General features: G+C 39.5%; 2 protein-coding genes across 2 annotated transcripts; both read right to left on the reverse strand.

Moving 5' to 3' along the window:
• Positions 1-4,849: 4,849 nt before the first annotated feature.
• LOC141631790 (uncharacterized) lies at positions 4,850-5,311 on the reverse strand. Its single transcript, XM_074444413.1, has one exon. The coding sequence runs from the start codon at positions 5,309-5,311 to the stop codon at positions 4,850-4,852; it is 462 nt and encodes a 153-aa protein (XP_074300514.1).
• Positions 5,312-5,336: 25 nt separating this feature from the next.
• LOC141631791 (putative mitochondrial protein AtMg00860) lies at positions 5,337-5,948 on the reverse strand. The gene has a single exon (XM_074444415.1). It carries the CDS (start codon positions 5,946-5,948, stop codon positions 5,337-5,339), a length of 612 nt encoding a protein of 203 aa, XP_074300516.1.
• Positions 5,949-21,211: the final 15,263 nt, after the last annotated feature.

The following is a 21,211-nucleotide window of genomic DNA, read 5'->3' on the forward strand; positions in this document are numbered from 1 at the left end:
AAATCTACTCGATCGAGAATTCCTCATAAGTGCTTTACTCGATCGACTGAACAGGAACCACTCAATCGTCCACTTTTCACTCGATCGAGTACAAAAAGTACTCGATCGAGCTCTTTTCTCGCGTAAGCTCTTTAATTTCGTCTTTCTTCCTTTGAACTTGCGTAAAAATTCCCTAAACCTGCATAAAAAAACGTGCAAAGATATCCCAAAATACCAAATAAGCATAGTAACAGTCTATAGTCTTAAATCTACGCTAAAAAAAATGTCTAAAAATCTAATTGTCCTAATTAAAAGCAATAAAAGAAATTCAACGGAAAATTCAAAAATTGGTTTTTACAAGGTGTTACACGGGGCATTTCCCCGCTCACTTCCCAATGCAATTCAGTAGCCCCTTGGAGGTCTCCTGACTGAAGGACGTTATCTCAGCAACATTGAATGTCCTCTTCAGCTTCCATGAGCATGAATTTGAATCATTTAATTCTTTAGGAGGGGAATAGTTCACATCCACATATGCACGAACTTTCCTCATCCTTGCTCCTTTATCACCGGCTTTAGCATCGTCATTCCCAATTTGATTGACCTTAATTGCACAATGCCATTTGACCGCCCCTACCTGAAAAGTCAACGTCTTACCCCCGACGTCTATTACTGCACGGGCAGTAGACAAAAATGGTCTCCCTAAAATAATAGGGGTGTGTGCATCTTCGGAGATGTCTAAAACAACGAAGTCAACGGGAATAAAGAACCTCCCGATCTTAACAGGTACATCTTCTATTACACCTAGTGGCCGTGATATACTACGATCGGCCATCTGGACAGTCATGTTGGTGCAATTAAACTTTGTCAAACCAAGTCTCTTAACCAGAGACAACGGTAAGATACTCACGCTAGCGCCTAGATCGCATAGCGCGTTATCAATCAAATGGGTACCGATATGACACGAAATTGAGAAACTACCCGGATCTGACTGTTTTGGAGGTAACTTATTTGAACTAGGGCCGTCCCTACCTCAGTCAAAGCTACTGTCTCATTATCACTAATATTCCTCTTACGTGTTAAAATTTCTTTCATAAACTTAAGGTAAGAGGGTACCTCTGTCAGCAGTTCGGCGAATGGTACAGTGACCTGCAAGCTTCTCAAGATTTTGGCAAATTTGCCAAATTGTTGGTTAGCTTTAGTATTTTGTAGACGCCTCGGGAAGGGAACCGTGATGGGTATCTCGAGTCCCTTGTTTCTCTCTTCTAATGTGTCTGCCGGAGCAAGCTCTGTATCCTTTGGACGATTCTTTCCTCTTGAACGAGGTCTTTCAGGTGATTTATCGCTTAATTGAGCACTAACAGGCTCTCGACTAAGCTGCCCGTCATCCAAACTACTCGATAGAACAAAATTCCCATTCGATCGAGTAGTTTCTTCAAAAATATCACTCGATTGAGCAGTTGCCTTTTCCTGTTCACTCGATCGAGTAGAAAATCCACTCGATCGAGTACTTTGACCATCAAAACTGCTCGATCGACCTCCAGAAACCAGTCGATCGAGCACTTTCTTAGCCGTCAGCTCATTTCCTTCGCCAGAACACTGTTCATCAGCAGTTATAGCCTTCCTTGGGTTTGATTTTTGCATTTCCGGTCCCTCATATGAACGACCGCTTCTCAAATTTATCAAATTTACCGTCTCATGTGGATTTTTATCATTTTGAGTCGTTAATTGACCTTGTTTTCTTGTGGATTGATTCATGGCTAATTGGGCAACTTGAGTTTCAAGTGCCTTAATGGACGCATCTTTCTGTTGATCACTCAGCCGCCACTGCTTTGTAAAAGACTGCAACATAGACTTTAGCTCACCTATTTCACTCACCCCACCGGAAGATGATGCACCATGATTGGGAGGAGGGAAGGAAGGAGGCTTCTGAAAGCCTTGTTGATTCTTATGTGGAGGAACATACGGCTGCTGCTGGTGCGGAGGAGGGGTAGGATTGAGTACATTTTGACTAGTCCACCTCAAATTGGGATGGACTGCCCCTTGGTTGTTGTAATAGGAACCCCCTCCTTGCCTATATTGTTGAAAGGCAAGGACTTGTTCCTTCTCCGTAAGACAACCAACAGCAGTGTGGCCATCATTGCTCCCACACCTCTCACATGTGACGGTCTCCCCTCTAGTAAGAACATGGACCGTGTGAGGCTCCCCAGCAGCATGTAACTCCAACTTGTCAAATCTAGCATTCATGGCTTCCAGCTGGGCCACAACCTGCTTATCGACTGCATGAACTGTTCTTATACTATCCCTCGGGTTTCCATACTCAGCACTGTGATTCGCCATCTCTTCAATAAGGGCCCATCCCTTATCATCATCTGTATTTTCCTGGAATCTCCCATTCGATGCCGCATCAAGTATGGCTCTGTGGTCGTCATACAACCCATTGTAAAACTGATTAGCTATAAAACATGGGTCAAAACCATGGTGAGGAATAGACCTCACCAACTTCTTGAATCGTGACCACGCCTCATATAAAGTCTCATCGGGAGCCTGCTTGAAACTGGTAATCTTGGCCCTCAGCAGATTGGTGCGCTGTGGAGGGAAATATCTCTTGTAAAAGGCAAGAGCAAGAGACTCCCAATCTGTAACCCCTACAGCTGTGTGGTCCAAGTCAGTCAGCCACTCCCTAGCTGAATCAGTCAAAGAAAAAGGAAACAGAACCTCCTTAATCTTGTCTTGAGTTACCCCCTTAGTGGCGGGGATAGTAGAACAATAGTCTGTAAAGACCTCCATGTGCTTCCTCGGGTCTTCACCTGCCACACCTCTATAAAGATTTCTCTTTACCAGATTTATGTAGGAAGGACGGATGTCGAATGTATTCTCATCCTCAGTCTGAAGATTGAAACCCTTTGGAATTGAGGTTGCTTTAGGCACCGAATGACTAGAAAGTTTTGGCATCTTTACTTGTTGATCGGCAGAAATAGGAATGTCTTCTGCGAAAAGAGAATGATCTAGCTCTGGCTTGAAAGTACTCAAGTCTTCCTTTCGCGATTTTCTTTGCAGACGGAGTCTATGCCTGAACAATCTCTCTGGTTCTCGAATCACCAAAACTAACTCAAACCCGTCGACCCGGGCATAAACAACACTGAAAGAAAATAAATAAGAACTGCCTCAAGGAATAAAAATTCCCTGAGACAGATAAAATAAACGAAACAAAGACAGATAGGGCAATTGCCTCCTCGGCAACGGCGCCAAAATTTGATACGTCTGTCGTGTACCTATTAAAAATAAACTAACTAAACTAACTATATAGCTAGGGAAGTCAGGTCGATCTCCTCAGGGAGGCAAGATATCTGTAGAAGTCCGTCTATTTGGTCATAAATGGGGGGGTTGTTTGAATTGTTTTCTAAACTACAAAGTTTAAAGGAAGAGAAGTAGAGACAAGAGCAGTAAGGCAAGAAAATAGGATTAAACTATCAGATAGAGAAGGGACATGTCGGGAATTATGTTCACTACGGTAGTCCAGTGACTCAGCTGTAAACAACTCAGACGAATTAATGCAAGACGGATGTGGAAAGGTCCTTTCGGTCCACTTTCTATCCTAAAATACCACTAACTTAACTTTCATTCTCGTCAGGGTAGTCTACTGTTCATAGCAGGCCTATTTAGTCCAATCTTTCGATCTAGGATTAATTTTAGCCAGATTAAAGAGGTGACTCAGAAGCGTGCAATCAACTAAGTCGATAAATATAATTAAATTGCTATGGTGACAGAATCTCACAATTAATTCATCTATTTCATTTACTACATCGTCACATTCCTACCGCAGATCCCCTAATCCCAACATGCATTAAATTTAGCTACTCGTAACGCTATCAATATCAAAACTAATAACAAATGACGAATTAATAATAAACATAATGAAATAAATAATAAAATGCATAAAAGAGAATTAGGGCAAAGGACTAAATCAAGTAAACAAGGAATTAAAACAAACAAAGGATTGATTATTATTAAGAGAAGAGAAAGGAATTACAATCGTGGGAATCCGGCGTAAAGAACAATCGAATCCGAGCAAAGTAAATCCCAAAGTAAAGTTACAGTGAAGAGGAATGTAGAACGCAGTAAAGTTTGATAGATAAAAGCTAAGTAAAATGATAGATAATGAATGATTAGATACCTAATAACCTAGTAAATGCGTGCTTAAATAGAAAAACAACTTAGTTTATAAAACAACTCACGGGCTAATTAAAGCCCACGCCAGCAGAAACCACTCGATCGAGTGGAATAAAACCACTCGATCGAGCAAACCTCAGCACAATCTACTCGATTGAGTAGAATAGTTACTCGATCGAGTAACTCTCTTTTCAGCACCTGTCGATCGAGCATAGTAACCACTCGATCGACCAACTAGGACTCTGAAAACCACTCGATCGAGTGGTAAAACTACTCGATCGAGTCTTCTGTCTTCAATTCAGCTCAAGTCCACATCTGACTGCCTCGTAATCCGTGCCTTGACGCACTCCAATGCAGTATCTCACTCTGGAAAATCCCATCTCCTCTAAATGCATGCTAAAAGGACGAAAAAGGGTACGATTCCACTACTTTCGCGTTCATTTCTACAAAAAGGACAAAACGAACCAAAGTAGCCAATTCGGGGCAAAATACTATAAAAACAGTATAAAAATGCATAGAAATACGTGCTGAAATAGGCTAAAAAGACTATACATTAGGCACGTATCAGCAGCTAGCTTAGACAACGCATCTACAAACTGATTTTCTTCTCTCGGGAGGTGAACCTATCGAATATCCTCGAAGTACTTTTCCAATTCTTCGATCTTGGTTTGATATGGGGCCAAACTTTGGCTCTTAATTTTCATGACCCACCCACTTGATTGATCACAAGGGACGAGTCTCCATGTACTAACAACTTCTTCACACCCAAGTCTAGAGCACTGCGTAAACCAAGCAAACATGCTTCATATTTAGCGACGTTGTTTATGACATTGAAATCTAGATTGATGGGCACGGGCACGTGTTCACCTGTTGGCAAGATAAGGTGAATGCCCACTCCATATCCTATATTGTTTGATGCTCCATCAAAATACAAATCCCATACGTCATTCTCGACATGTACCACGTCTTCGTCGGGAAATGACCAAGTGTCGACGACTTTTGTTTCTTCGATTGGATTGTTGGCGAGGAAATCGGCAACCGCCCTTCCCTTAATCACTTTAAAAGGTACATATTTGAGATCGAACTCTGATAACATGAGGGTCCATCTCGACATTCTTCCATTCAGCACTGGTTTTTCAAACAAGTACTTGATTGGATCCATTTTGGAGTAGACACTTACACTGTAGCTAAGCATGTAATGTCTTAATTTTTTCCTTGCCCAGACTAAGGCCAAACACGTCCTTTTCAAGAGGTGTATACTTTACTTCATAGTCTAAGCACTTTTTACTGATGTAGTAAATAGCTTTTTCTTCTTTGTCAACTGTTTGGGCTAACATAGCCTCCATTGTTGCATCCGTAACAGTTAGATACAGTGATAATAGCAACCCCGCTACTGGTGGGCTTAAAACTGATGGAGAAGACAACACTTCCTTTACTTTATCGAACGCGGCCTGACACTGGTCATCCCACATCACATGTTCTTCGACCTTCAGTTTCTTGAAGATTGGTTCACAAATCATCGTCAACTTCGCGACGAAATGGCTTATGTATTGAACTCTTCCCAGGAAACCTCGAATTTCTTTCTCGGTCTCGGGATGGGGCATTTCCATAATGGCTTTTATCTTTGATGGGTCTACTTCGATGCCACGGTGGCTAACGATATGACCCAATAGTTTGCCAGAGGTGATCCCGAAAGCACACTTCTGTGGATTCAGTCTCATGTTGTACTTTCGCAATCTTTGAAAGAATTTTCGTATCGCCCCAAGATTACCACTACGTTCCTTTGACTTGAATATCATGTCATCGACATAAACTTCAACTTCTTTGTGCATCATATCATGTAGCAACGTCGTTGTTGTTCTCTGGTACGTTGCCCCGGCATTTATGAAACTGAAAGGCATTACCGTGTAACAATAAGTTCCCCATTGTGACGTAAATGTTGTCTTATTCATGTCTTCCTCGGCCATCTTAATTCGATTGTAACCGGCATATTCATCCATGAAAGATAGTAATGCATGATTTGAGGTAATGTCAACCAAGATAACGATGTGAGGTAACGGAAAGTCGCCCTTCGGACTAGCTTTGTTTAGGTCCCGAAAGTGATGTGACTCCTACTTACGCACATTTAGTCCCCCAACTAACCTAGTTCCTATGCTTTTTAGTATGTATTAGGGTTGTTTCTTGTCTTTAGCCTCCTTCTATGCATACTCTATGAGGTTTGGTGTCCTTTGTATGAGAAGAGCACTAACTTGACTAGATGAAGTAAAGCGGAGCTAAATTGTTAGCATGTAACGACCAAGCACCAAAGAGGAAACCAGTACTAAAGGCCTAAGTCAATAAAACAAGTGATTGGGCAATGACTAAGGATCCCCACAACCTATGAAGGATCCCCAAGGATTGGAAGGGAGCCATTACAAGAACAAATTGCTTAGAACCAAACCAAGAGTTACTTGTCTGGCTCTGAAAATATTCTAGATGAAACGGCGTCGAAAAATAAAGTAGTCTAGGCTTTTGAATCACTCCAATAAAAGTCCGGATGAGGAAATGACGTCCGTTTTACAATCCGAGCTCAAATAGACAAGCTGGGCAGAAAGTCGCCCGACCTGAGCAAAGAGTCGCCCGACCTAAGACCCAGGACGCCCGACCCCTCAATGATCCCCACGGATCTTGAGGCAGTCAAAGAAGAAGAAACCACTGGCTCACAATCCGGGCGTTTCATACCCAGTCCGGGCGTCTCAGTGACCAATCTGAGCGTCCCGAGCATAGGACGAGCGTCTGTCTCTGCACAAGATGTGGGGCTCCTCCTGAGACTTGCAAGGCTCTAATCTCCTTCTAAAAGGGTCTAATCGTCATTTAAGCCCTTAGTTAACCTAATCCTTGTATTACTATAAAAACCCCATTTGTAATAATCAAGAGATTAACCCCTCTTAGTGGAGGCAAAGCTTTCTTAGATTAGATTAGGAGTAGATTAGAAAAGATTAGCCTTTAATCATTCCACAAATTACAATTTAATCTCTCCTCAACTATTTCTCAAACAATCATAGATTTAGCTTTGTACTTGAAGAATTCTTGGGTTTGTTTTGGGGAATTGACAACTCTCCACCATTAATCAAAGGGTTTCTTCTATTGTTCTTCCATTTCCTTTGTTCAATTCAAGTTGTTTACATTCGGATCTCTTGGGTATGTATTTGATGATTAAGTGACAAGTCTTAATATTTATTCAAGGATTCTTCTTTATTTATATTCATTTTTACTCTCCAAGTTGGTAACACTCTTAATCCCTCTTTATTTACTTGTTAATCTCTTGTTTATTATCTTGCTTAATCATCATGTTCACTTGTGTTGTGATGTTTGACACCATTGCTAGCATAATAATCATGATGAGTAGTAAGTAGTCTCTTAGCTAGGAAAAGTGGGGGATTAGGGGAGCTACAACATGGGGGTAGATCCATCCTTAATCTAATATGTTATCATAAGATTGCTTGCTTGTTGAAGTATCATCATATGCACATGTTATGTTTGATAAAATGCTTGACTATGAAACCTTGCATTTACACATCTCTTATCTATTCAACAAGACTTGTAAGATATAAACTAACTTGAGTCTTGTTAGACCATGCATAGAAGTGAATAGAAGGAAAGTAAGTCGACTTGTAGGTGTTGCACAGTCTTGATCGACTCGGCTCCGGGACCCAAATCTTCCTATGAATTGTAAGACATAAACTAACTCGATTCCACTACAACAATAATTTCCTTGCAACTATGTAAACATGTTTGTATGATCACCGTAATGAATCCCCTATGAACCCATGACATCCTAGTGCTTTTAATCATTTGTTTACATCCTTTAATTTGTTGCTTGCATTGCCTTTCATTGCTTTCATTAGTTTAGAATCATCAACCCAACCAATTGTGACAAATCTAATGCAACTACAATTAGATTGAACAATTTGAGTTCCCCCCCGTCCTTTGGGTTTGACCCCGACTTGCTTGCTATGCTAGTAGTTGGGTATAAATGTGTTTGAGAGCGTACAACGACAAGCTCATAAGAAAGTCCACGCACACGCAAACTTTACCATCTTTTTTTGGTACTGCACTACATTGGCGACCCAATCCAAATATTCTGACACCTTGATGAACCCGGCTTTGAGCTGTTTATCAATTTCCTCCTTAACCTTTAAAGACCACTTCGAACGCATTCTGCGTAGCTTCTGCTTTACTGGTTTGAACCCTGGTTTGATCGGGATCCTGTGCTCTGCAATTTCCCTATCAATTCCCGGCATGTCTTTATAAGAGCATGCGAAAAAAATCTTTGAACTCACCCAGAAGGTCAAAGAACACTTGTCTCTCTACGGGATCTAAGGTAGTTCCTATCTTAAGCTTTTGTGGTTCTAGGGTGGTTTCCACATTGGTAGTTTCAGTATCTTCGATCACCGAGTTTCTTTGGTCATATTCTTCTAACCCTCTAACCAATTGTAGAGGTGGTTCTACCTCCTCTTCTTCTTCTTCAACCTGTTCACCTTCGGCCTCATTCTCAATGTCACTACTAAAACAATTATTTTCAAAAATTGAATTGCAATGTAAATAAAACAAGTCGTAAGCAAACTGGTTCATCTTATTATTATTGATTTGAAACTGCGCGAAATGTGGTAACATTTGAGCCAACTGATCGGAGGTCAGCGGCGAGACAACAGAGGTGCCCGAGACAGACCCCGGGATACCAGAATTAGAAAGGGGTGCATTGAAAGGAAAGTCTTGGGAGAGGGTGGCTTCGACACCTGACTCCTTAGACTCAAACTTGGGACTCTTATCAGACTCGGGCTCAGACTCAGACTCGGAACCGTCATCTAGCTCGAATATTTCTCCTTCTAAGGGCAGTAGAACTTCTGGTCTGTGATGCAGTAGTAATCTATACCCACCCTTGTTTTCTCCTCTAGGTAAGACATCCTTCTTGCTGATCTAAACCACCACTGATGCCAAGCCTTGGTTACCTTGCTCACCTCTGTGGCATCCTAACCACAACGTGGCAATATGTATCCTACCATTAGGACTTCTAAGGACCCAACCTTATATGCGGGCGAGTTCTCGTCCGTGCCATTGAGGATTATTTATTAGGGAGGATACTTGATGAATGCTAGATAGTTAGAGGTTAACTTCTTCCTGTTTTCCTCTCTCTCTTGCTGCAATTTCAAGAACCAGGGTTGGGAGTATCTTTCCCTCATTACTATGTTCATCTCTTCATCGATTCTTATTGCCGAATTTCGGATTCCTAGGAAGTTCATAGCAGTAGTGAGTTTTTTATTGGTGTCTTTCATTGTTTGGTGTTTAAGATAACTCGAGATCGGTTTCCTAGTAGTGTCATCTGTCTTAGTCTTTTGGAACTGCTTAATGAGGGAAGCCTCTGAGGTTGACCCTTCACTAAGTGCCTCGACTAAAGTAGGTTCTTTTGAGGATCCCTTATCTGGAACATCCTTGGCAATAGCAGTGTGGTTCGTCTTCTCAATTCGGTAGTGTAATACCCCGTATTTTTATATAATAAATTAAACGGATATTATTGAATTAAACGGATATTATTAAACGGATATTATTATATATTAATTATTATACATTTTATATTACTAATTAAGGCGGGATAATTGCTGAGTCGATAATTACGTAAATTATTTTAATTAACCGCGTTGTATCGATATAAGTTAATTGTGACGGGATATATATGGAATTCGAAATGTGAGTCTAACCTTTCTCGACCTATCATATTTTGACAACACATTCTACTTTTATTAAAATATATCTTTATTATATATATTATTATTATTCTAATATTATTATTACATTATTACTACTACCCTACCTAGCTTTCCTCTTTCCTTCTTTACTCTTCTTCCCATGTGCTTGTCCCTCCCTTTTCATCAGCCCAAATCATCAACCTCACGCATAAAGAGAGAGAGAGAGTGAGCTTGGGTAGTGTCGGTGCAGCAGGGAAGAGATAGGAGCGGTGGTCGACGGCCGTGGGTGGCCCTGGTGGCTGTTTTGGTGGCGGTTTAGGTAAGCATTCAACACCCCTTTTCTATTTTCATTGTTTATGTCGTGGGTTTTGGGTGTTGTTCGTGTCTTAGGGTGGGGATGCTGGTGGTTGGTGTCTGGGTATAGGTAATGGGTGGTAAGGGGCGAGTGTATTGGTGGTGTTTAGGGTGGTTGTTGGTGGTGATAATGGCGGAAAAAGGCAACAGCGACATGGGTGGTAGAAACGGGTTATTACACGGGTTTTCAGGGGAGTTTAGACAGGTGGGTTTTGGGTGGCACCACCGTGGACTAGGGGGAGGTCGAGACGGTGGTGCTGTGATGTCGGTGTTCGTGGGATGACGGAGAGCAAGGTCGTGGTGGTTGGCAGGGGTAAGGTTGTTGGCTGCGGTGGTGGTCAGGAGAGGAAATAGGGCGGTTGGTGATGCTCGGTGGTGAACTGGCCAGGTTGGCAGCCCTGGTTCGACTCGCCGGCGGCAGTCGACCAGGGTGGGGTTGGTTTCCGGTGGTGGGGTTGAAGTGGGTAGCACGGCTGGTGGTGGACGCGGTGGTTCAGGCGATGTGTGGTGAGTTTGGGTGAGAGTGAAGGGCGTGTGTTTAGTCGGGTTGTATTCGTTTTCTTTATTATTTAAATTATCGTGTTTAGTAGTTAAATTAACTTCCGAGTTATTTAAAGACGGGTTTTCATAATTTAATCGTTATATTTCGTAATGGGTCGTATTCTTAATTAATTAATCTAATCCCGAGTTATTTAAATAATTAAAGACGAGTTTAAGTCGGGTTGTGAGTTGTTCAATATTTGATTCGGGTTTTTCTTAATCGAATGATTCGTTTAATCTTTTAATTATCATATAGGTTATTTAGTTTAATTCCCGAGACATTTAATAATTCAAGTCGGGTTTGAGTCGGGTTTGTTAAAAGAGAAAAGTTACTATATCGGGAAAGTTTCCATTTTAAGAAATTCTACTTTATTAACTTTCTATTTTGGGAAGTTGGGTCAAATACTAATCGGGTTATTTTAGCTATCAATTGGGCATAAGTTGGTGTCGGGATTGTATTTCGGGAACTTATATTTTGGGAGATTGATATATTTGGTAGTTAGTAATCATAAATATTATAATTGTTTTAGGTGAAGGATTCGTGATGGATCGATAATCAAATTCATTGCTTTACTTTCTGGACTGCTTAACTGCTTAATTGGAATTACTGGCACTTTGAGGTCGGGAAATACACTTGTCCTATTATCGTCATTGTTGAATTGTGTTGACTTGATTCCTGGTTGTTGCTTTACGTTATCATTTATATTCGGAAAAGTGATTGACTGATTTGATCGTACTGAGCATGATATCACAACATCGGGTAACTGGCATGATTTTATGATTCATCAGTTCATTGATTTATATATATATTGCATCACTTTCTTTTGAGCATTCATATGCATTGGAGATGGAGGATGTGGTGGTGATGCGGTGTGATGATGACGATGTTGTGATAAGGCCCAGGCGGGTTCTGCAGGACCTGCCCTGGATAACCTCAGCTGTTGAGCTGGTATATCGACGACGGTCGATTGATAGTCTGCCGGGGATCGGTATGGCTGGGCGTTCCGGGGATGTGTGTGATGAGTTGAGATGGCGATGGAGGTGACGGAGTATCATGCATATCATATTTACTGTTTTATTGTTTTCCCTACTCAACCTCGCGGTTGACCCTGTGTATTCGTGAACGCCTGTGATGAACCGTTTTATGGGGAGCAGACTTGACAGGTTTAAGAGATAGGACGGGAGCTGGATGGGCGTGAGACACTGGATCAGACGACTTAGTAGCTAGATCATCATCTAGAAGACTTTCACTTTTATTTATAGTTCTTTTTAATTTGACGTAAAAGAGGTTTTGTAATAATTAAGTTAAAATATTATATAAATTGCCTTGGAGTTTAATTTGTTATTCACTACCTCGGGAAACCGGGATGGTAACAGTCCGTTTTATTAGGGAATGTCTTGACGAGGACTTCTTTTATAAACCGGGGTGTTACAAAGTGGTATCAGAGCGAACGATCCTCAGGCCTAAACCAATGAGCCCAATGAACATAGGACGTGTCTAATTAAAATGAACCCCGGGATAGAACTGTTAGGAGCACACTGAGGTAAGGTATGAGTTAGGGGCCCCCTCACACCGAACCAGTGGTCCTCTCAGTTGAACCGGAAACCATGAGTGTATACGAGAGAAAGGGTAGAATAGTTGCTTGAGGATGAACAGGAAATTCATATATCGTTGCCTAAGTGTTAATTGATTGATACATTGATTATTGCAGGATAACGCTACGGTAAGTAATTTGTATGAATGATGTGTTGATAGCACTACTATATCTAGTAATATGCGGTTATGTGATCCCAAAGCCATGCTAGTATAGTCTTGTGATAGTAATTAGAAACACTATTGAATTGCACGTTTATAGTCATAGCAATCGTGATTAGATATACGGAATAGATCGAGATGCGAAGGGATTCTACGGGATAGATGATTACGTAAGTACAGTGTGAGATTTAAGTTAGGATGGATTAGTATCGATAGTATAGTTATAAGAATTGGAACATAGAAAATGAATAACTTAGTGATAAAACTCGTTCTGGTTGGTGTTACCCTTTAATTGACCTTACTACCATTTCTTTTCTGTTTATTGCCTATCAATGAAAATTTTATGGGAAGTAGCCTCGTGAGTTAGTGTTCATTTGGTGTCGGTTTCATGCTTATATGATAAACGGATCAGGAGTAATAAATACTTTAGTGAGCTGTGGTTAGGAAGTTCCTGTGCAGTGGTGTTTTGACCAACAATTTTGTAAAAAAATCCTTATTTAAAGTGTATTAATAATTTTCGCATAATTCCAACTCCATCAATCGTAAAATTCACATATGTGTTCAAATTGATAAGTCCCTAAAAATCTTGATGTCTCAATATTAAATAATAAGTTTAGCAAACTGAGTTGTAAAATTCTTTAAAAATGGAATTCTCGTGCCTTAAACCTAATTCTTTTTCCCTGTGTTTTTAACTCTCTGTGTTTTGTAAAAATAATATGAATCAAGTTTTAATCGAACGGTTATTTAATCGTGATCTTTGAAAATTACAACATGAATCATGACTTGTAAAATGTGTATTCTAGGTTGAGTTTTCATACAATTGTTTGGTTAATTCATGAGCTTTAATAATGTGAATTTATAATATTTTATATGACGATAGTAGCACGCATGTTCAGTAATTAGGTATCTTAACAAGTGATAAAATTAAAACTTAGTTGATACATTGTTGGCATGATAGTATGAGTAAAAATTGAATAGCTTAAATTAATTTGTAATCAAGGGTGAAATATTTTATACGAGTCCAGTTGTTTGCATATTTTATATACATTTGGCATGATGTAATATCGCTGGTGTGTTCATCATATATAAAAATAAAACTATATTGTCATATCTTGGTAAAGTTGATGGCGTTAAATGATAAATTGATTGTTCTAATATACTCACATGAAGGTTTATAATAATTATGTTTAATTGTTTACACATGGATGGTAGTAATGAATGTGTCTAAAATGTTCACACGGGTAGGATGTCATCTGAGTTCTAAGGTCTTTTATGTGAGTCGGTGTGCCTATAGTTATACTTATTGCTTTCATTGCATTAAATTATTTTAGTGAACCTAAACCGAGGACATGATAATAAACAGTGTTGTTATTTCTTATTGGATATGTTCGCAATTATATCGTCATAAAATGCTAAAGGGATTCTTGCAATTATAGGAGCATGATATAAAGGAAGTTGTTGATATAATACGACATTTGGTATATCTATATTCCCGAGTCATTACTATCAATTATATTTTAAATAAAGATTGTTTATGATAATTATATTAGCAATTATAATGGGATAACCCTTTTTATGATTCACATGATATATATTGGTTTAAATGATAGTCGTTATAGTTACGTTTAATTGAGCCGTGAATATAACTGAGTAAAGAAGTGCAACTAAAATCCTGATGATTGAGGTAATAGTCGTTCATTAGTAAAGATAGGACTGAAATGAATAAGATGAACCTGTAAATTACGATATATGAGTCGACACCTAAGCTTGTTTTGTTTAAAGGAATTGAATTAAGTTTATCTGCTTTTGAGTTTCGCAGTAAGCTGTAAATGGATTCTATGACGGCCATGTTATAAGATTATGTTAAGAAAGTTATTCACCGTCCAGTATGAAAGTAAAAGCTTTGAAAATGAAGTTAAATTTTGTCGTGAGTATACATTCGGAAGGAGATTTCCAGCCAATGTCTGGTTGTATGGTTCATGATAATTGCAAGTCTGGAGTAATGAAACTAGAACGGAGTCACAAGTAGTGAGTTAATTTAGTCATGATTGTTCGTTCATATAACGAATTGGTGGGTTGTGGTTAAGTACGAATGTCAAAACGGGAAATGTAATGTGGTGATTCAAATGAGTTATGTGTTAACACGGTATGTTGATATTAGCATGACAGGTAACGAATACTTGTAAAATTTGTGTAATTAAATACATTAATCTTTTATGTCATTGTGTTGGAGGCAGTTTAAATATGTTTAATAGCAAGAACAAAATTTTATGTATGATAGTCTTATATGTTAACTTTTCAATATCACCGTTTACTCGCTTGTTTGACTCGACCAATCAATTTGTAAAATTTGCCAATCAAGGTGCATTCGTCATTCGTGAATAAACCCCAAACCCTTTTGGTTAGAGGATTAAAAATATTTCTAGGTGATAAGTCTTTAAACCGATTGTCTTTGGTAAGGATTAGTTAACTTAAGCGAGAGTTGAGAATCTTTTATCCTTTTAAGTTGCTAGCAGTAGTTTGAGAACGTTGTTATAATAATGAAGGTTACGAGGACGTAACCATGTTTCTAGTTGGGGAGGATTGTAAAATCTTGATGCTTAATTTGCACTTGTTTGTAGGTTATAGTTGACCAAGTTGACCTTTAGTTGTGGAGTACCTATGCGGATGAGTTCGATATGTTTTGTTCCTACTTCGGTTAGTTAATTGATGTGTAAAAGGAGAGTGTGATTAAACTACTGGTAATGTGTTATGAGTTAGCCTATGAGCTGAGTTATGTTTACGGGAGATACGTTGGCGGTCCAGTGCGACCCTGGTTAATGAGTTTATGTTGAGTTTGAGATCGGAATTGAGATGGAAAGATGATGGTGTTCTCAGATGATTATATAGTGTTATACATTTGTGTTCGCATGTAGTTATTAGTTGTAGTTAATTGGATTAAGAAAAAGATGAGTTAAACTTCGGGACAAAGTTTATTTTTAGGAGGGCAGAATGTAACATTCCGTATTTGTTACGTTTAATTGATGAGTCAAAAGTGTGTTAACCGTGTTAGAATTGCGTGACGTTCGTAAGAACAATATACAATACATTTCTGTTGTTGAGTATGGGAGCGAACTTCGGGACGAAGTTCATTTTAAGGGGGGAAGACTGTAATACCCCGTATTTTTATATAATAAATTAAACGGATATTATTGAATTAAACGGATATTATTATATATTAATTATTATACATTTTATATTACTAATTAAGGCGGGATAATTGCTGAGTCGATAATTACGTAAATTATTTTAATTAACCGCGTTGTATCGATATAAGTTAATTGTGACGGGTTTATATAGAATTCGAGATGTGAGTCTAACCTTTCTCGACCTATCATATTTTGACAACACATTCTACTTTTATTAAAATATATCTTTATTATATATATTATTATTATTCTAATATTATTATTACATTATTACTACTACCCTACCTAGCTTTCCTCTTTCCTTCTTTACTCTTCTTCCCATGTGCTTGTCCCTCCCTTTTCATCAGCCCAAATCATCAACCTCACGCATAAAGAGAGAGAGAGAGAGTGAGCTTGGGTAGTGTCGGTGCAGCAGGGAAGAGATAGGAGCGGTGGTCGACGGCCGTGGGTGGCCCTGGTGGCTGTTTTGGTGGCGGTTTAGGTAAGCATTCAACACCCCTTTTCTGTTTTCATTGTTTATGTCGTGGGTTTTGGGTGTTGTTCGTGTCTTAGGGTGGGGATGCTGGTGGTTGGTGTCTGGGTATAGGTAATGGGTGGTAAGGGGCGAGTGTATTGGTGGTGTTTAGGGTGGTTGTTGGTGGTGATAATGGCGGAAAAAGGCAGCAGCGACATGGGTGGTAGAAACGGGTTATTACACGGGTTTTCGGGGAGTTTAGGCAATGGGTTTTGGGTGGCACCACCGTGGACTAGGGAGAGGTCGAGACGGTGGTCTTTGTGATGTCGGTGTTCGTGGGATGACGGAGAGCAAGGTCGTGGTGGTTGGCGGGGGTAAGGTTGTTGGTCATGCGGTGGTGGTCAGGAGAGGAAATAGGGCGGTTGGTGATGCTCGGTGGTGAATCGCGGCGGGTTGGCAGCCCTGTTCGACTTCGCCGGCGATCGACGAGGGTGGGGTTGGTTTCCGGTGGTGGGGTTGAAGTGGGTAGCACGGCTGGTGGTGGACGCGGTGGTTCAGGCGATGTGTGGTGAGTTTGGGTGAGAGTGAAGGGCGTGTGTTTAGTCGGGTTGTATTCGTTTTCTTTATTATTTAAATTATCGTGTTTAGTAGTTAAATTAACTTCCGAGTTATTTAAAGACGGGTTTTCATAATTTAATCGTTATATTTCGTAATGGGTCGTATTCTTAATTAATTAATCTAATCCCGAGTTATTTAAATAATTAAAGACGAGTTTAAGTCGGGTTGTGAGTTGTTCAATATTTGATTCGGGTTTTTCTTAATCGAATGATTCGTTTAATCTTTTAATTATCATATAGGTTATTTAGTTTAATTCCCGAGACATTTAATAATTCAAGTCGGGTTTGAGTCGGGTTTGTTAAAAGAGAAAAGTTACTATATCGGGAAAGTTTCCATTTTAAGAAATTCTACTTTATTAACTTTCTATTTTGGGAAGTTGGGTCAAATACTAATCGGGTTATTTTAGCTATCAATTGGGCATAAGTTGGTGTCGGGATTGTATTTCGGGAACTTATATTTTGGGAGATTGATATATTTGGTAGTTAGTAATCATAAATATTATAATTGTTTTAGGTGAAGGATTCGTGATGGATCGATAATCAAATTCATTGCTTTACTTTCTGGACTGCTTAACTGCTTAATTGGAATTACTGGCACTTTGAGGTAGGGAAATACACTTGTCCTATTATCGTCATTGTTGAATTGTGTTGACTTGATTCCTGGTTGTTGCTTTACGTTATCATTTATATTCGGAAAAGTGATTGACTGATTTGATCGTACTGAGCATGATATCACAACATCGGGTAACTGGCATGATTTTATGATTCATCAGTTCATTGATTTATATATATATTGCATCACTTTCTTTTGAGCATTCATATGCATTGGAGATGGAGGATGTGGTGGTGATGCGGTGTGATGATGACGATGTTGTGATAAGGCCCAGGCGGGTTCTGCAGGACCTGCCCTGGATAACCTCAGCTGTTGAGCTGGTATATCGACGACGGTCGATTGATAGTCTGCCGGGGATCGGTATGGCTGGGCGTTCCGGGGATGTGTGTGATGAGTTGAGATGGCGATGGAGGTGACGGAGTATCATGCATATCATATTTACTGTTTTATTGTTTTCCCTACTCAACCTCGCGGTTGACCCTGTGTATTCGTGAACGCCTGTGATGAACCGTTTTATGGGGAGCAGACTTGACAGGTTTAAGAGATAGGACGGGAGCTGGATGGGCGTGAGACACTGGATCAGACGACTTAGTAGCTAGATCATCATCTAGAAGACTTTCACTTTTATTTATAGTTCTTTTTAATTTGACGTAAAAGAGGTTTTGTAATAATTAAGTTAAAATATTATATAAATTGCCTTGGAGTTTAATTTGTTATTCACTACCTCGGGAAACCGAGATGGTAACAGTCCGTTTTATTAGGGAATGTCTTGACGAGGACTTCTTTTATAAACCGGGGTGTTACAGGTAGGGGCGCCCGGATCGAGTCAAATGATTAGACTAAAGGACATATTTCCTTAGCTTCAAGATTTCATCTTGGGTTCGTGGGACGATTGCTCCTTTGGCAAGGTAAATATCATCTTCATTATCGTCCCAAATTCCAATGACTCCATTCCCACTCCGGAGAACGTATGGTGTGCAGTCGATACCGAAATCCCCAAATCGAACTTCGTTCTTCGGGCCTGGAAGGTACTCTGGGCAACTCACAAGTACTTTTTCTACAAAGATATTTTTGGACCGATGGTGGTCCTGGGCCGGAGGGTCATAGCGGATATTTTCTGAGAGTTTCAGTCGGCTTTGCATGAGCGCGATTCGTTTCCCAAGTTTAGATATTTCCGATGGGTCAGTTATAGCTTTTTCCCCATTCATCTTTTCTGCAATAGCTTCTAATCGAGCTATCATCAACTCCACAGTTTCACTCAGCTTAGTGACGGCGGCTTCCATTCCTTTTCTTCGGGTTTTAGGCGGCCTTTCTACAAGAAAAACCCCGAGCCAATCAATACTCGAATCAAAATCCCCTGCAGGGCTCGACTCACAGACTTGACCTTTGACTCAAACTTGACTCAAAGACAGAACTAGACCCAGGAAATGAGCTAGGTGGCTCACTTGTAAGGGGTCACATGGGAGAGGGGTCTAGACCTATCAAGGGCTATGAATCGACTCATCTAACTTCATGACTTGAACTTGACATCGACCTGGTGTGACTAACCCCTGACTGAACCAAACGTGGTTCATGGGCTCATGGAAAACGTCCTAGGTGGCCTAGGATGGACATTCTGTGGTTTGACTTTGACCAAAATGGTCGACACGCTTGACTTGGACCCAAGAGGTGGCTTGGCGACCCACTAGGGTCGTGTAATTGACACGGTTCACTTGAACTCTTAACATGACTAGACTTGACTCGAAACATATTCTATGCTCGGGAAAGGTGAGAAATCATTTCAGAATTGATTTGAAAATGGATGATTTGAAAATGAGATTTTAAATGGGCAGCATGTCGGCTATAAAAAGCTCATTTTGGTCGAAAAAAACCTACATCTATTTCGGCAGCATTCCGAGTTTGAAAACATGCTTGATTTGAAGACGTTTTTTCGAAAAAACGGTTTTGACAAAACAGCTTGAAATTTTCGAAAAAAGCATGGAGGATGATCACATAGAACATAAGCATTCGCATATTAATCGTGCATGAATCTAGACTCTTCTAAGTCTCGGTCGGTCCTCTAATTGGGTATTTGCCAATGATCCACCTTATCAAAGAAAGGCAAGCCTCCCATAAGCAGAAGTGTGAAACATGGTAGGAGCAAGTACTTAAAGATCTCGGTGGTACCATCTTGATAATTAAATCAGCATAGTGGACGTCACCTCCTAACCATTGAAATCGACCCAATGGGTGAGGTGGTCCTCCTAAAGTCTCAAATGGGTGATGCATGTATGCAAAACAAATCATAGTGTTAGTCCTATTAGCCATCATTTTCCTTTTCAAGTTAATACTCCGCAGCGGAGTCGCCAAAATGTGGATGTGGGGATTTGATCATAATCCACTGGGTTGAAAATCGTTTGGAGTCGCCATCAAATTTAAGGAAATTTGGGAACCATTTTTGAAAAAAGATTTGAGTTCGTTGTTGAAAGTATGTGGTGAGAAGTTCGTTAATAAAACACCCACCCCCGCCCGTTGCAATAATGGCCTCTACTTGGGACTATAATGGCTAATTGGACAAGACTACGATTGTTGTATGAGAGTGCAAAACACCGTTTTAAACCTATCATGTGATCTTGGTTTGTAATCGTTTAATGCATCTAATCTACTTTGTCAAAGTGATTTAGCATGTGAGGTTGATTTGAACTATACTAACAAGCATTCACGACATGGCTTAGATGGGAGTGAGGGAGCCGTTGAGGAGCTAAACTATTACAACCTAGACGATTCTCGTCGACTCGATTTGCAAACAATTGAATTAAAGATACAACTCGATCTAAATACAATTGCTAAACATGGACACTTGACTCACGCTTGACACGCCTATCTAAGCGTCTTGAAAAAATGTGTCAATGATGAGGCCACGCCTCACAAAGGACTTCGTCCGTAGCCTCCTCATCGTTTTGCGCACTCACTTCGATTTAATTGATTAAATACTTCAATTTAACCAACTAAAATAAAGGTTTTGTAAAATCATTTTGACTGAAAATAAAGGACTAACTTGACCCATATTTAAAGTACAAATTACATTGCTTGAAATGAATTACAATAATTACAACGATTAAATTACAATAACAATTGAAATAAAACCGCAATAATTAAACAAAACAAACAAACCGAACCAAAGTGGCACGAAGGCCGAGACAAAAGGGCACGGAGGCCGAGGCATCACACGGCCAAAACGGGTGGTCAAGGTTGACTATTCTAGTCATCGAGTGTCATGAATCGGATGCTAAGCATGCACGATTCAACTAGCGAAAAATCGTCATAAGATGAGATGAATTCATTAAATTCTTTAAAGAAACTCATTTAAAATCCTATGCCGGGTTTTGTATGAGCTATGAATGTCTAATTCAATTAACATGCTTTCAACATATTAATTTGGCCAAGTTGTGATTTAACAACGATAAACGATACAAATAAATATACATGTATCATAAATCAAATAAAGCAAATCTAGCATGTGATTCAATCTTAACTATTTCATAATTAAAACTAATACAAGTCATTACAACATGTGAAAATGATCTAATTACTTCGTAATTAAAATTAGGCATAAGCAAATCATGTGAGAATGAAATAAACTAACTAAAATTTCATTTTAATTAATTTAAAACATGTTATCGTCGTACAAATAACAAATTATTTCATTTATAATTAAACATGATAATTATTCTAACTAAACATGTTATCGTCATAAATTGAAAAACAAGCATATGATCGACATACTATTATTCTAACAGCAATTAAACCAACATTGACATTATAATTACAAAAC

Source organism: Silene latifolia, chromosome Y (assembly GCF_048544455.1).
Source record: "Silene latifolia isolate original U9 population chromosome Y, ASM4854445v1, whole genome shotgun sequence".
Lineage (NCBI taxonomy): Eukaryota > Viridiplantae > Streptophyta > Magnoliopsida > Caryophyllales > Caryophyllaceae > Silene > Silene latifolia.